At 37.5% G+C, this 14,472-nt stretch overlaps 1 protein-coding gene across 15 annotated transcripts in view; it reads left to right on the forward strand.

Moving 5' to 3' along the window:
• Window positions 1-4,949, forward strand: part of picalma (phosphatidylinositol binding clathrin assembly protein a) — a 53,418-nt gene extending 48,469 nt beyond the window's left edge. For 14 of the 15 annotated variants that reach the window (XM_016263023.1, XM_016263039.1, XM_016263050.1 and 11 more), the window contains 4 exons: window positions 326-385; window positions 1,832-1,936; window positions 3,190-3,293; window positions 4,381-4,949. In XM_016263023.1, the coding sequence (XP_016118509.1) occupies window positions 326-385; window positions 1,832-1,936; window positions 3,190-3,282 (258 nt within the window). In that variant the 3' untranslated portion in view covers window positions 3,283-3,293; window positions 4,381-4,949. The remainder of the gene's footprint in view (window positions 1-325; window positions 386-1,831; window positions 1,937-3,189; window positions 3,294-4,380) is intronic. The other variant, XM_016263056.1, reaches the window with a different exon arrangement.
• Window positions 4,950-14,472: the final 9,523 nt, after the last annotated feature.

The raw sequence follows: 14,472 nt of genomic DNA on the forward strand, positions 1-14,472 counted from the left end.
TTTTGATGCTCTGGTTGGAGTGTGTAAAGACATTTCTAATGTTTCCCAGATGTGAGCAGCTGTCCATGAAGAGAAAAGGCTAAAAGACTCAAGTATCTCTTGCGAATTAATTTTTAAAAAGTGTTCTGTTAGTCCACTTGCACAAAGTTGCCTTTGTTCACTGAGCACTGTGTGTCTGGGGCAGTTGTGATCTCATGGCTGCTAGAGTGGAAATGTATCACTTAAGGTGTTCAGAAGAATCGCTTTCATGCTAAAAAAAAAAAAAAAAAGCTGATGATGTTTTACCTGTGGTATTTCTGTACTAACGCCGAACATGTCCTCCTAGGCTACTTCTATCATGGCCTTCCCTGCCACAACGCCCACAGGAATGATGGGATACGCAATGGTGAGTGCAAACTGGGGATTTGTGCATCACTCACTCCATCAGTGTCAGACGTATTAGCTTTTCATCTTCTGTATATTCAGAGGCTGCAGTGATGCTGTAAGTAAGTCCCCACCGGAGCAGTGTGGGTGTGCGGAACACAGTGAAAGGCTCTCTAGAGTCCGAAGCACCTCTTTATTAAGCTTAGGGCAACATTACAGACACTTTTTTTTCTTTTCTTTTTTCCTCTGTGTATTTTATTCATCACATTAACAGGGATGGCTACATTGCTTTCTCCTCCATGAACCCTTAGCTTTGAGAAAAAAAGATCAGGGCGTGTGTGTTGCATGTTCTTGAAACACTACTTTTTTTCTGGTGTAAGACTGGATAGTCTAGTGTGTGTGTGTGTGTGTTTGATTGTTTATTTATTAAACATGAGAGAGGACATAAGATGTGATGTAGCTCCTTGTTTTATTCATAATAATTATATATTTTAGGTTTTATTTATTTGTATTTATTACACATGAAAGAGGACCCTTGTTGTACATTCTAATGTAGTACCTTATAATTTAATTCATAATGATATATTTAAGTTTAATTTTTTATAAAATGTGTAATTATTATTATTATTATTATGTCATATAATTTATTATATTTTAAATTATAATTGTATTTGCTTGTTTGCTTATTTATTAAACATAGAGGACGTATTTTAAAAACCTGATTTAGCACCTGATTGTATTTTAATTATATTAATTAGTGTTATTATTATTATTGGTAATAAAAATATATTATAATTAAAAACTATAATTTTATATTTTTTATACATTTTATTTTATTATTATTATTTTGAATTGAATTTAATTTGAACTGAGGGGGCACATAGGCATGATACTTCTATCTATAATCAAATTTGAGTCTTATGTCTTTTAGCCATCTTTTACAGATTTACAATGTGCTCAATAGAACCCAGTAATAGAGGTTGAGTAAGCAATACAGGTAAAGTCAGCGCAGGCCGTGGTTAATGGCTTAACGGGAGGATGGCGCTCTGTAAATTATGCTTTTCAATAACAGCATCTGCACTTACATAACTGCTATTATGACTCATCCATTTTGGATCCTCCAGTCCAATTTTTGTGTGTACCTCAGCTTTTTTTCTTTTAAGAGTTAGAACTAATGTAGTAAAATATGAGTTGCTCCAAAAACCCCACTTTTCCTGTCTGCTGCGTGTCATGTAGCTCAGGTGGGGTTAAACAGTAACTCCAGAACAGTGGGTTCAGACTGGCTCACATTCCTCTTTGCTGAGTTGCAGTACTGTCAAACAAAATATGATGTCAACAGAGAAACTTTGTAAGCTATTGGCATTTAAAGTTCCAGATAGAAACGCTGTGTCCCAACAGCCATGACAAGCATTACTCATTGCTCACTTGGTTTCTTTATTCCTTTAACTTTGGTTTTATTCCTTTCTAGCCCCCTCACATGGGCTCCATGACCATGATGACCCAGCCCACCATGATGTACACTCAGCCTGTGATGCGGCCGGCCAATCCCTTCGGCCCAGTCTCAGGGGCACAGGTATGATCTCACACACAATGTGGTTACAAATCAGTTAACCCTCAAGCAATGAAATTTAGAAGTCTTACGGTCTGGTCACATTTACCATTGTTTAGTGAATTTTCACAGACAAAATTTTTAGTTTTGCATTGACCAAATGAAAGTAATAGTTGGATTGACCAACGGGCAGTTGCTAGTTTTGAAAGAGGTTTCTGTGTGAGCTCTGACTTTTTGAAAAAAAAAAATTTGGTCGCAAAAATTTGCTAAAGTGACCACACCCTAATCCAATCAAATTTGTCCATTTCAGAGCACAGTAGCATCCATGGGTTTCCGCTTTTTAATAAATGTTTTTGCATTTATCCAGCCCCATGATCATTCTTGTAATAGAGCCATCCGCTCAACCCTGACTGATCACGCTCTATTCTAGAAGCAGCTCTAGAATGCCAGAGGCTCTATTCAGAATGCACTCTAGTTTGTTCACCCTCATGCGCCATCACAGTGCTGTTCTGAATATGAACACTAGCATTGATGCCTTCACACATCTCTGGGGAAGGATATGTATTCCACACCGCACTAAATTCTCAGCTCGAAATACATATCGTGCCACCCCTGCTTCATTTCTGCAGTATTAAAGTAATAGTTGGATTGACCAACGGGCAGTTGCTAGTTTTGAAAGAGGTTTCTGTGTGAGCTCTGACTTTTTGAAAAAAAAAATTTTGGTCGCAAAAATTTGCTAAAGTGACCACACCCTAATCCAATCAAATTTGTCCATTTCAGAGCACAGTAGCATCCATGGGTTTCCGCTTTTTAATAAATGTTTTTGCATTTATCCAGCCCCATGATCATTCTTGTAATAGAGCCATCCGCTCAACCCTGACTGATCACGCTCTATTCTAGAAGCAGCTCTAGAATGCCAGAGGCTCTATTCAGAATGCACTCTAGTTTGTTCACCCTCATGCGCCATCACAGTGCTGTTCTGAATATGAACACTAGCATTGATGCCTTCACACATCTCTGGGGAAGGATATGTATTCCACACCGCACTAAATTCTCAGCTCGAAATACATATCGTGCCACCCCTGCTTCATTTCTGCAGTATTGTTAGCGCAGGAAATAGTGGCTAGAAAATACCCCTCTTTTTTTCTGAACCTCTCTGTTATTCTCTAGCCTTTCTGGCTCTGAATTTTCCTCTCGTGAGTGTGTGTGTGTGTGTGTCTGAGTGTTTCCTGGCTGTCCTCGGACCCATTCAATCTCTCTCGTTCTTTCTGAACTAGCTCTCTACAGCCTCTAGTCCTTCCAGTTCAAGTCCCCTCAGAGCTCCGGGACAGGACCCTTTTGCACAGCTGTCTCTGAAGGATTTCCTTTAGAGCGTCTTTAGGTACTGTGTGTGTGTGTGTGTGTGTGTGTGTGTGATTGATCAACAGGTGCTTCTTGCTTTATTACAGTGTTTGTGTTTCTATTGTCAAAACTCTTACCCCTGTTTTCCATGTGCTGCAATACTAATGTTTTCTATATTCATCAATGATGTGATTTGTAAATTCAGCTTCAGCTTCAACAGAGCCATTTTTATGCTTTAAAAGGTATAGCATCAAGCTCTTAAAGTTCATTTACAAATCATTCATGATTTTGTTCTGTATTTCCTTTTGATTTAAAGGGGTCATATCCTGTGGAATCAAATCTTTTAGTCACGATGTAATGGAAGTAGCAACAGATATTTTCTTCTGTATTATGACATACATCTGAATGATAAGGATTATCGGGAAAGAAAAAAAAATGTAGGGTGGGACTCTGTTCTATCCATCAGTTGTTTTGACAGGTGCATTAGAAAGTGTCATCCTTGTCTAGTGTCTGCGTGTATACTCCCCATAAGTTATGAGAGCTAAAAATGTCTTTAAACACTTTTAAACTACTAGCTTAACCTTCTTAAACAAGCGCTCAACGCAGGTGTCTGTTGTTGTTGTGGCCTCCAGTAGTTATTGTTATTTTGTATCTTTTTCTTTTCCGACTGTGAAGCAATGACCCGGGACAGTGTGAGCTGAGTGTACAGAGTATGTGCGATTTAGACAAATCTGGCTGTATGTGTACAGTACATGTGTTAATTCTAAGCATTAGTAATGGTTTTGGTACAAATAAAACTTTGGGGGAGAAAAAAAGTGACATGGCCCCTTTAAGTTTTAATCATATTTTTAATTTTTGTAGCAAGTTAACCTGAGTTGTAGCTTCATAAACTCATCTCATCATTTACTGGCTGCTTTACTGGTTACATTTGCATGTTCAATTCATTTAGTGACATTAAAATTAGGATGCTCAGTCAATCATCCAAAAAAAACATTCAAACTTACTATCCTGGACTTGGTATAAAATGTCATAATGTGTCCGTTCATCGCAATGTGTCAAATATACAAAAACATGTTCTAAAATGACACTTTGACGTTATCCGTAAATATGCATTTCTTTGATTCCAGATGCAGTTCATGTAGGTGAAGGAGTGTCGATGCTTCCCAAGGATGATTTATACGGCAAATCTCAAACCTTTAATCTCTCTCCAGTTGGCTATTCGACTCTTCATGGAGAGTTCTGCCCCAGTACAATCCTGTACAGGAATCAGAGGGAGGGGTGGGGAGGGGCTTTATGGGATATGACGGGTGGGGTTGGGATGGGTAAGACTCTGTTACCCAGAGATGGAGGACACAGCGCTCACTTTGTAATTTGTCGCTGTAACAGTTATTGTACCGATCTGCATCTGTAACGAAACTCATGGGTGTTGAGAGAGCGCGAGTGCTGGAATGTGGTGGGTTTTCACTCAAACACGGCTTCACTTTTTTTTCCATGGAATGGCAAAAAGAGGAATCAGGGAGGGATTTTGGTGGTCTTTATCCGATTACCAAACAAGCATTACCTGATTTAACCATCACCCATTAGAAATTCTAACATTGGTTTCTACTATGATTTCTACTTTATTTTTATTTTTTGTTATGAGGTTTGCAGTAGACATTCCTTGTGTATTGTCTGTATTTATTTATGATTTACCCACTGAGGACATGAAAGAAATTAATTGTCTTTTTTTTTTACTCTTCCTTACGGGAGGTGTTTCGAATTATGCATTCATATGGGTATGATTGGTTGTGTAATTCGGATTCTGAGTGACTGAATTATGAAAAAAAATATATATATATATATATAATATAAAAATGGGGGGAAATGGACACCTATAAACTGACTGATACAACACTAAGTATTCTCAGAAGCAGTTGTGTGTCTAGTGCAATTTCTTTGTAGCTCAAACGCTCACCGCCCTCCATTCGTAACGGACATAAGATAAAATATATGAATCATTATGCCACATAGTCAGTTCAGTGCCCCAGGGAGGTGGGTGGGTGGGTTTTTGTGAGGGAAGCATTTAGCAAAGCACTACATTTGTGATTCAGTGACATTGCATTTGGGGAAGATCTGTATTGCTTTCTGCTTGGCATGTCATTATTTTACATTTGACAGTTATATGGCTGCCTTTTCAACCTGAATGTGCAGAGTCGCCTTCATTTTCGGTCCATCCAGGAGGAGAACAATTGTGTGTGTGTTTGTGGGTGCGATTGTGAGCGAGAAACGCAGGTTGTTGTCGGTATCAGGATGGGGTTGGTAGTGTCTTGCTGTAGGTCCAGTAGAGTGATGAGGGGAGGGGAGGGGTCTGTTGATCAGTGCTCCGTCTATATAAATCAGGCCCTGTCCAATAGGGAATTACACAAAGGGTGGCCCGAATATGAGGGCGATTCTATCCATTGATTTAGCATATTTACTGCATCATCCCTGCAGATTCTATTTTGTTTACATGACAAAAAAAAATGAAGCAGAATTTGGGTGATTTTCAAATAAAGTGCAGCTTCCACAGAACTGAGTGTTTGTTTGTCTATTGATTCATCCTTTTTTTAATTATTATTTTACATTATTTGTGTGTGTGTGTGTGTGTGTGTGTATGTGTATATATATTTGGAGTCGGTGGGAATTATTGCCATTTCTGTATTTCAATTCTTATCCAACAACTGCTGAATTTCACAGGTGTCGTTTACAGATGCATCCGATTCTCCAGACTGTGAAAGTGACTGTTGAAACTTTCTATTGATGACATCTGTTGTAACCGGCCACCTTTCAGTTTGCAGCAGGTCAAGGGTCATCTCCTCGCCCATATCCGCGGGATCGTTCGGCAGTGTGTGCAGGGGATATGCTTTACCTATCACGCACAGCAGCATCTGCTCCAGCAAGACCAGATGCGTCGGCCCCTTCACACAAACACAAACGCAGCACGTTAACACGGGTTCCAGTTTGGCTTCTCTAACAAGGGCAGTGACTGTTCCCCATCCCTACTTGTGTCATCTATATTCTAGCCCATGATGCCTAGAAATGGCAGTGGGAAAATCACAGACACTGTGTTTCCACCGATCTTATCTTGCTTATGTGCCACTGAGAGGGCCTTTTTAAGATTTGCTGCCTTTGGCAGAGATCCTTTCTGTGTATGTTGCCTGATAATATCTCAAACATAAGCACAGTGGGCCCTTCTGAGGTAGCGTGTCATTAGTCATGCATTCATTGCTAATCAAAAATTAATGACTGTTTATTGATGCCATCTTCACCCTTAATGTGACTAGGTGGGGCAAACAATGTGTATATATATTTGGAGTCGGTGGGAATTATTGCCATTTCTGTATTTCAATTCTTATCCAACAACTGCTGAATTTCACAGGTGTCATTTACAGATGCATCCGATTCTCCAGACTGTGAAAGTGACTGTTGAAACTTTCTATTGATGACATCTGTTGTAACCGGCCACCTTTCAGTTTGCAGCAGGTCAAGGGTCATCTCCTCGCCCATATCCGTGGGATCGTTCGGCAGTGTGTGCAGGGGATATGCTTTACCTATCACGCACAGCAGCATCTGCTCCAGCAAGACCAGATGCGTCGGCCCCTTCACACAAACACAAACGCAGCACGTTAACGCGGGTTCCAGTTTGGCTTCTCTAACAAGGGCAGTGACTGTTCCCCATCCCTACTTGTGTCATCTATATTCTAGCCCATGATGCCTAGAAATGGCAGTGGGAAAATCACAGACACTGTGTTTCCACAGATCTTATCTTGCTTATGTGCCACTGAGAGGGCCTTTTTAAGATTTGCTGCCTTTGGCAGAGATCCTTTCTGGGTATGTTGCCTGATAATATCTCAAACATAAGCACAGTGGGCCCTTCTGAGGGAGCGTGTCATTAGTCATGCATTCATTGCTAATCAAAAATTAATGACTGTTTATTGATGCCATCTTCACCCTTAATGTGACTAGGTGGGGCAAACACAGCAAGTATCGTCTATAAATGTAGTACAATTTGTTACCGTGAAATCAGTCTGACTGCTGAAAATCTTGCTAAAGTCAGGTGGGGTGGAAGTTGTTGTGCTACCAGACGTGGTCGCATCAATTCTCTGTTGAGCCCCTTCGGCTTCTGCTAATAGCTGGAGGGGATATGGGGGTCTGTCAACCGGAAAGGAATAGGCATTATGGGTGATTAATGACAGGTATTTGCTGGCCAACATCAGTGTAGTATGTTTAGCTGTTAGCTCTATATAGGCCTGCACTCAATTAAGTTTAAACCGCTGAGGACATGAAGTTTCGAGCGGTAATGAAAACACAGCTGTCCTGTAATGCATTGTGGATATAATGACAATACTTCCTCTAATTCAGTGAGGGCTGAACAGTGGCAGCATTCAGAGTCACATATCCTCCATCCAACTGCTAATACTGAGAGTATACTTGAGAGTTGTGTGTGGTATTATTATGTCATGTAATTCCTGACAGAATGTGACGATAAGAAATGTTTTGCGTTTTTGACATATTAGGCATACAAATAAGATTGAATGTGAGCATATATTATATTTTGCTAATAATTCAAAATGATTACTTCCCAACTGGAAGAAATCATATAGAATTTCATTCACTCTTGAACTAATATAGCAGATTTCAATCTGCGTACTTCCAAGGGTCCAGCACTAGCCGAACAACTGTCATTGAAGGAGGGATTTCTCCTGGTATTTTAGTCTGTTTCAGTATGCTACTGTTATGATGCCATCTATTGGTTATAAAAGGTCGATGCAAAATAATTCTAAAGCGCCATGTGTTCAGTTAAGTCTTTTTATATTCTTAGACTGAACACTGCTATTATTAGGGATGTTTGGATTACCCGATGTTTCCTCGAGGCTTATTTTCATTATGTTCCTGTCCACACTGTGGGTGTCATGGGACCCAAGGCTAGCAGATTGTGCAAGAAACACATTACTTGGGAAACGAGATCCAAGATCTCCTCTTCTAACTTCTGTATGGTGGATTCCAACACTGCGACCTTCACATTATATAGGGGAACCTGATATGGACGATTAGCTGCATTGTCTTTGCATGTACAATAAGATGTATGTAAAATAGAACCTAAAACATGACCACACCTGCTTTCTCAGCCAATGCATTTCTTTAATCTCGAATTTACTCTTACTATCAAGGTTTTCATTTGCTCTCTGAAGCATAAAGAGAGTTTCAGTATCTCAGAACAGATGTAATAGTCTCAATTCAGACAACGATAACATGTCCGCAGCATCTCAAAGGCGAGCTGAATTCCATCCTTTAAACTCTGTGCTATCTTTTGCTCCATTTCATCAACAGCCGCAACCAGAGATCTCTGAAAATATTCTGGGTTTTTAATATTCAATTATTTGTGTTATGTAATTTAAACATGATGCTGTTTTTGTCTTAAGTTTACATACACCTTAAAGAATCTACAAAGCAGTATTCATTATTTTTATTTAGTAGTCCTGTCCTGAATAAGCTGTTTCACATAGCAGATGTTTACATATTACATACAAATTAATAAAATAAAAATTAACAATTTACATTTTTGTTTACACACAAATTTTGATTAAAGTCATTTTTTTTAAATATAAATCTATATTTAAATCAATTAATATTTGTGTTCTGAGTTAAGTAGAACAATGGAAAACACACCTGATATCTCCTGAAAAATCCTTTGTGTTGAGGCAGTATCTTTTTCCATTTTTTGTATCTTTTGCTGGTCTTTAATGCTGCCCTGGTTCTTATACTGCAGCCATACCTGCTGTTCCGCCTGCAGTTCCTTCACTTGCAAGCTTGCAGCACAGTTCTAAAGATTAACACAATACTGCATATACCACACAAACGTTTTAAAAAGCTCACTGAGGCACAGCAATGTACATTTTTTCTCTGTTGAGCCCCTTCGGCTTCTGCTAATAGCTGGAGGGGATATGGGGGTCTGTCAACCGGAAAGGAATAGGCATTATGGGTGATTAATGACAGGTATTTGATGGCCAACATCAGTGTAGTATGTGTAGCTGTTAGCTCTATATAGGCCTGCACTCAATTAAGTTTAAACCGCTGAGGACATGAAGTTTGAGCGGTAATGAAAACACAGCTGTCCTGTAATGCATTGTGGATATAATGACAATACTTCCTCTAATTCAGTGAGGGCTGAACAGTGGCAGCATTCAGAGTCACACATCCTCCATCCAACTGCTAATACTGAGAGTATACTTGAGAGTTTTGTGTGGTATTATTATGTGTCATGTAATTCCTGACAGAATGTGACGATAAGAAATGTTTTGCGTTTTTGACATATTAGGCATACAAATAAGATTGAATGTGAGCATATATTATATTTTGCTAATAATTCAAAATGATTACTTCCCAACTGGAAGAAATCATATAGAATTTCATTCACTCTTGAACTAATATAGCAGATTTCAATCTGCGTACTTCCAAGGGTCCAGCACTAGCCGAACAACTGTCATTGAAGGAGGGATTTCTCCTGGTATTTTAGTCTGTTTCAGTATGCTACTGTTATGATGCCATCTATTGGTTATAAAAGGTCGATGCAAAATAATTCTAAAGCGCCATGTGTTCAGTTAAGTCTTTTTATATTCTTAGACTGAACACTGCTATTATTAGGGATGTTTGGATTACCCGATGTTTCCTCGAGGCTTATTTTCATTATGTTCCTGTCCACACTGTGGGTGTCATGGGACCCAAGGCTAGCAGATTGTGCAAGAAACACATTACTTGGGAAACGAGATCCAAGATCTCCTCTTCTAACTTCTGTATGGTGGATTCCAACACTGCGACCTTCACATTATATAGGGGAACCTGATATGGACGATTAGCTGCATTGTCTTTGCATGTACAATAAGATGTATGTAAAATAGAACCTAAAACATGACCACACCTGCTTTCTCAGCCAATGCATTTCTTTAATCTCGAATTTACTCTTACTATCAAGGTTTTCATTTGCTCTCTGAAGCATAAAGAGAGTTTCAGTATCTCAGAACAGATGTAATAGTCTCAATTCAGACAACAATAACATGTCCGCAGCATCTCAAAGGCGAGCTGAATTCCATCCTTTAAACTCTGTGCTATCTTTTGCTCCGTTTCATCAACAGCCGCAACCAGAGATCTCTGAAAATATTCTGGGTTTTTAATATTCAATTATTTGTGTTATGTAATTTAAACATGATGCTGTTTTTGTCTTAAGTTTACATACACCTTAAAGAATCTACAAAGCAGTATTCATTATTTTTATTTAGTAGTCCTGTCCTGAATAAGCTGTTTCACATAGCAGATGTTTACATATTACATACAAATTAATAAAATAAAAATTAACAATTTACATTTTTGTTTACACACAAATTTTGATTAAAGTCATTTTTTTTAAATATAAATCTATATTTAAATCAATTAATATTTGTGTTCTGAGTTAAGTAGAACAATGGAAAACACACCTGATATCTCCTGAAAAATCCTTTGTGTTGAGGCAGTATCTTTTTCCATTTTTTGTATCTTTTGCTGGTCTTTAATGCTGCCCTGGTTCTTATACTGCAGCCATACCTGCTGTTCCGCCTGCAGTTCCTTCACTTGCAAGCTTGCAGCACAGTTCTAAAGATTAACACAATACTGCATATACCACACAAACGTTTTAAAAAGCTCACTGAGGCACAGCAATGTACATTTTTGATTTATGTCACATCACCATAAAAGTAGTCCATACTGTACATGTTGTACGCTATAGGTTTTCTGTAGCTGTAGCTTTGTATGATTTATTCACTGGAACGTCTGCAGCTCGATAACTTAATCAATTCGTGAATGAATCATTCAGATCGGTTTTATGAAAGGAAATCTGTTTCACTGAGAAGATCCGACTCTTGAATGATTCGTTCCCAAACTGGACCTTGCTGATTCTCATGAACACACCAAACACAAAGCTATCATACATGGCTTTAGATGAGATTATGAATATAGCTCACAAGTCATTTTTAATTGTTTAATGTTCTTTTATGTTCTTTTATGGTATTTTACATCTTTTTTGAAGCTTGAAAAGTGGGAACATTCTAAAATGCTTAAAGGGTTAGTTCAGCCCAAAATTCGAAGTTTACTCTGACTCGCCAGTATTAACTTAGACAGTGATATTAAAATGTATCTGCTTGCTTGTAACTACACAGTATGTTTTATTAATAAGGTGTACTAAATTTGGTCTTTGGTATCATCGTCTTAGTACATGAATCCACTCCTGAAATATTGCTTTAGATGTTGTTGAATATAGTGGAATTATTTTATATTTTACATTTATATGTAAAATATATTTATATTTTTGCATCATTTTTCAAGCTTGAAAGATTTAATTCCCATTTATTGTAACAGTAGGTTAGAACATGAGGGTGAGTAAATGATGACAGTCATTTCTGAGTGAACTCTTCCCTCAAAACTTTGTTATTGTCACTCAACTACTTTCTAGTTCTTTCTCTTGCTTGTGATTTAGCTCCAGGTTCTCTCGGGCCATGCGCTCCACCTGCCCTTCATCTTCTCGCTGCCTTTGCTCCAGGTTCCTCTCCTGCTCCTTCATCTGTTTCTGCAGTTCACGCACATGACCTCTATGCTCTTCTCTCAGCTGCTCCTGCAGCAGACACCTGTTTGATTTTAGTCTTCCTCCATCATCTTCACAAGCTGTTTTTTTCTTCTTATCTTCTAGTTGGCCTATTTCTTTCTCAAAGTCTTCAATCTCTTTCATTTTAACCTGAATTCTATTAGAAGAGAGCCTATATTAGGTCACAATAATAGGCAAAGCAGTGACAAAATTAAGCACTGTACTAACTGGAATTGTATGAAGGCCTCTGACAGAGATGCTGTATCTAATATCTCGCTCATTTTCCCTTATGTCAGGAAATTATCAACTTTATGACAAACAAACAAAAGCAACAGCATTTATGAAACTTTCAAAGAGACCGTGTTAAGATAAGATAACTACACATGTTCATTAAACACTCTGAATCACAGGGAGTGAAGACCGAATGAAGGCTGTCTGCAGTGATGCTATAGATCAGAGGTGCCCAAACTCGGTCCTGGAGGGCCGATGTCCTGCAGAGTTTAGCTCCAACCTGCCTCAACACACCTGCCTGGAGGTTTCTAGTATGCCTAGTAAGAGCTTGATTAGATGGTTCAGGTGTGTCTAACTGGGGTTGGATCTAAACTCTGCAGGACACCGGCCCTCCAGGACCGAGTTTGGGCACCCCTGCTATAGATGATGTTTCATTTTCGTACATATACATAATAAGTGCCTTATTAAAGGATGCACAGGATGTTTTGTGCAGTCATCGAGAGGACATGTAATGACATGATGTATATGGCACGTGTGTGTGAAGGTTTATGAGAGTGACAGAGCGTGATCACGCCTTTATGAGCGCGCACAGGGGATAACACAGGTAAAGTTATTGACATTCATTAGACCTTCGGTTTCATACCAATTAAACTCTTTGTGCCTGTTATGTTTTGAGCCCAACCTAACTCAGATAGACTTGAATATATGCCCTTTACGTTGCACAAGGCTTAATTTCTAGAAGAAAAATACATACAAATAAATTAACCATATAAATTAATTAAACAATTTAACTACATGACATTATATAAAACCAAAACTAAAATGTTCAGAAAAACATCCCTGTTATTGTACAAAGCTCCGCTTTTGGAATTACCATTTTATGTGATTTATAATAATTTTACAACTTTTGATGTATGCAATAATATAAATCCATTAAACGACAACACCATTTGATCTAAAGGTATCAAACCAACTGTACAAATCTCTAAATATTATTCCCTATAATGCAAAAGGGTTGGTTTTTCAGATTATGTCTTTTTTGTTTTTATATATGGTAAAACCATATCTTTAATATGTTTTATATACTGTACCCACTTAAATTAATTAAACTCTGACTCTGTTCGAGATAAAGGTGTCAAACCAACTGTAAAAATCTCTAAATATTATTCACTGTAATGCACAAGGCTTGGTTTTTCTGATTATGCCTCTATTGTTTTTATATACAGTACTGACACCATATTTTTGATATGTTTAATATACTGTACATACTTAAATTAATTAAACTCTAACACCGTTTCCGCTAAAGGTATTAAACCAACTGCAAAATAATATATCTGTACATTATATATATATATATATATATATATATACACAGTGGTGTGAAAAAGTGTTGGCCCCCTTCCTGATTTCTTCTTTTTTTGCATGTTTGTCACACTTTAATGTTTCAGATCATCAAACAAATTTAAATATTAGTAAAAGATAACACAAGTGAACACAGCATGTTGTGTTCACTTGTGTTATCTTTGACTAATATTTAAATTAGTTTGATGATCTGAAACATTAAAGTGTGACAAACATGCAAAAAAATAAGAAATCAGGAAGGGGGCCAACACTTTTTCACACCACTGTATATCAGATTAATAATCAGAACAAATAAGCCTTGTGCATCAGCCAGAATAATATGCAGAGTAATTTACAGTTGGTTTCATTCCTTTAGCTGAAGTGGTGTTCAAGTTTAATGGATTTAAATGGATTCCAGGGCTGTCTAAAAAAATTCAAGATTCAGTACTGTATATAAAAATATCAGATTAATAATCAGAAAAATAAGCCTTGTGCATCATGCAGAATAATATTCAGAGTAATTTAGAGTTGGTTTGATATCTTTAGCTCAAATGGTGTTCAAGTTTAATGGATTTAAATGGGTTCAGTACTGTATTTAAAACATCTGATTAATAATCTGAAAAACAAGCCTTGTGCATTATAGGGAATAATATTCGGAATATTTTACAATTGGTTTGCTATCTTTATAAATGATCTCAAACGGAGTCAGAGTTGAATTAATTTAAGTAGGTATATTAAACATATCAAAAATATGGTTTCAGTACCATATATAAAAACAATAAAGACATAATCTGAAAAACCAAGCCTTGTGCATTACAGGGAATAATATTTAGAGATTTTTATAGTTGGTCTGATACCTTTATCTGAAACGGTGTCAGAGTTTAATGAATTTAAGTAGGTAGGCTATAGTATATTAAACATATCAAAAATATGGTGTCAGTACTGTATATAAAAACAATACAACCATCATATGAAAAAAACAAGCATTGTGCATTATAGGGAATAATATTGAAAGATT

This window comes from Sinocyclocheilus grahami, unplaced genomic scaffold (assembly GCF_001515645.1).
Source record: "Sinocyclocheilus grahami isolate Dianchi unplaced genomic scaffold, SAMN03320097.WGS_v1.1 scaffold32.1, whole genome shotgun sequence".
Lineage (NCBI taxonomy): Eukaryota > Metazoa > Chordata > Actinopteri > Cypriniformes > Cyprinidae > Sinocyclocheilus > Sinocyclocheilus grahami.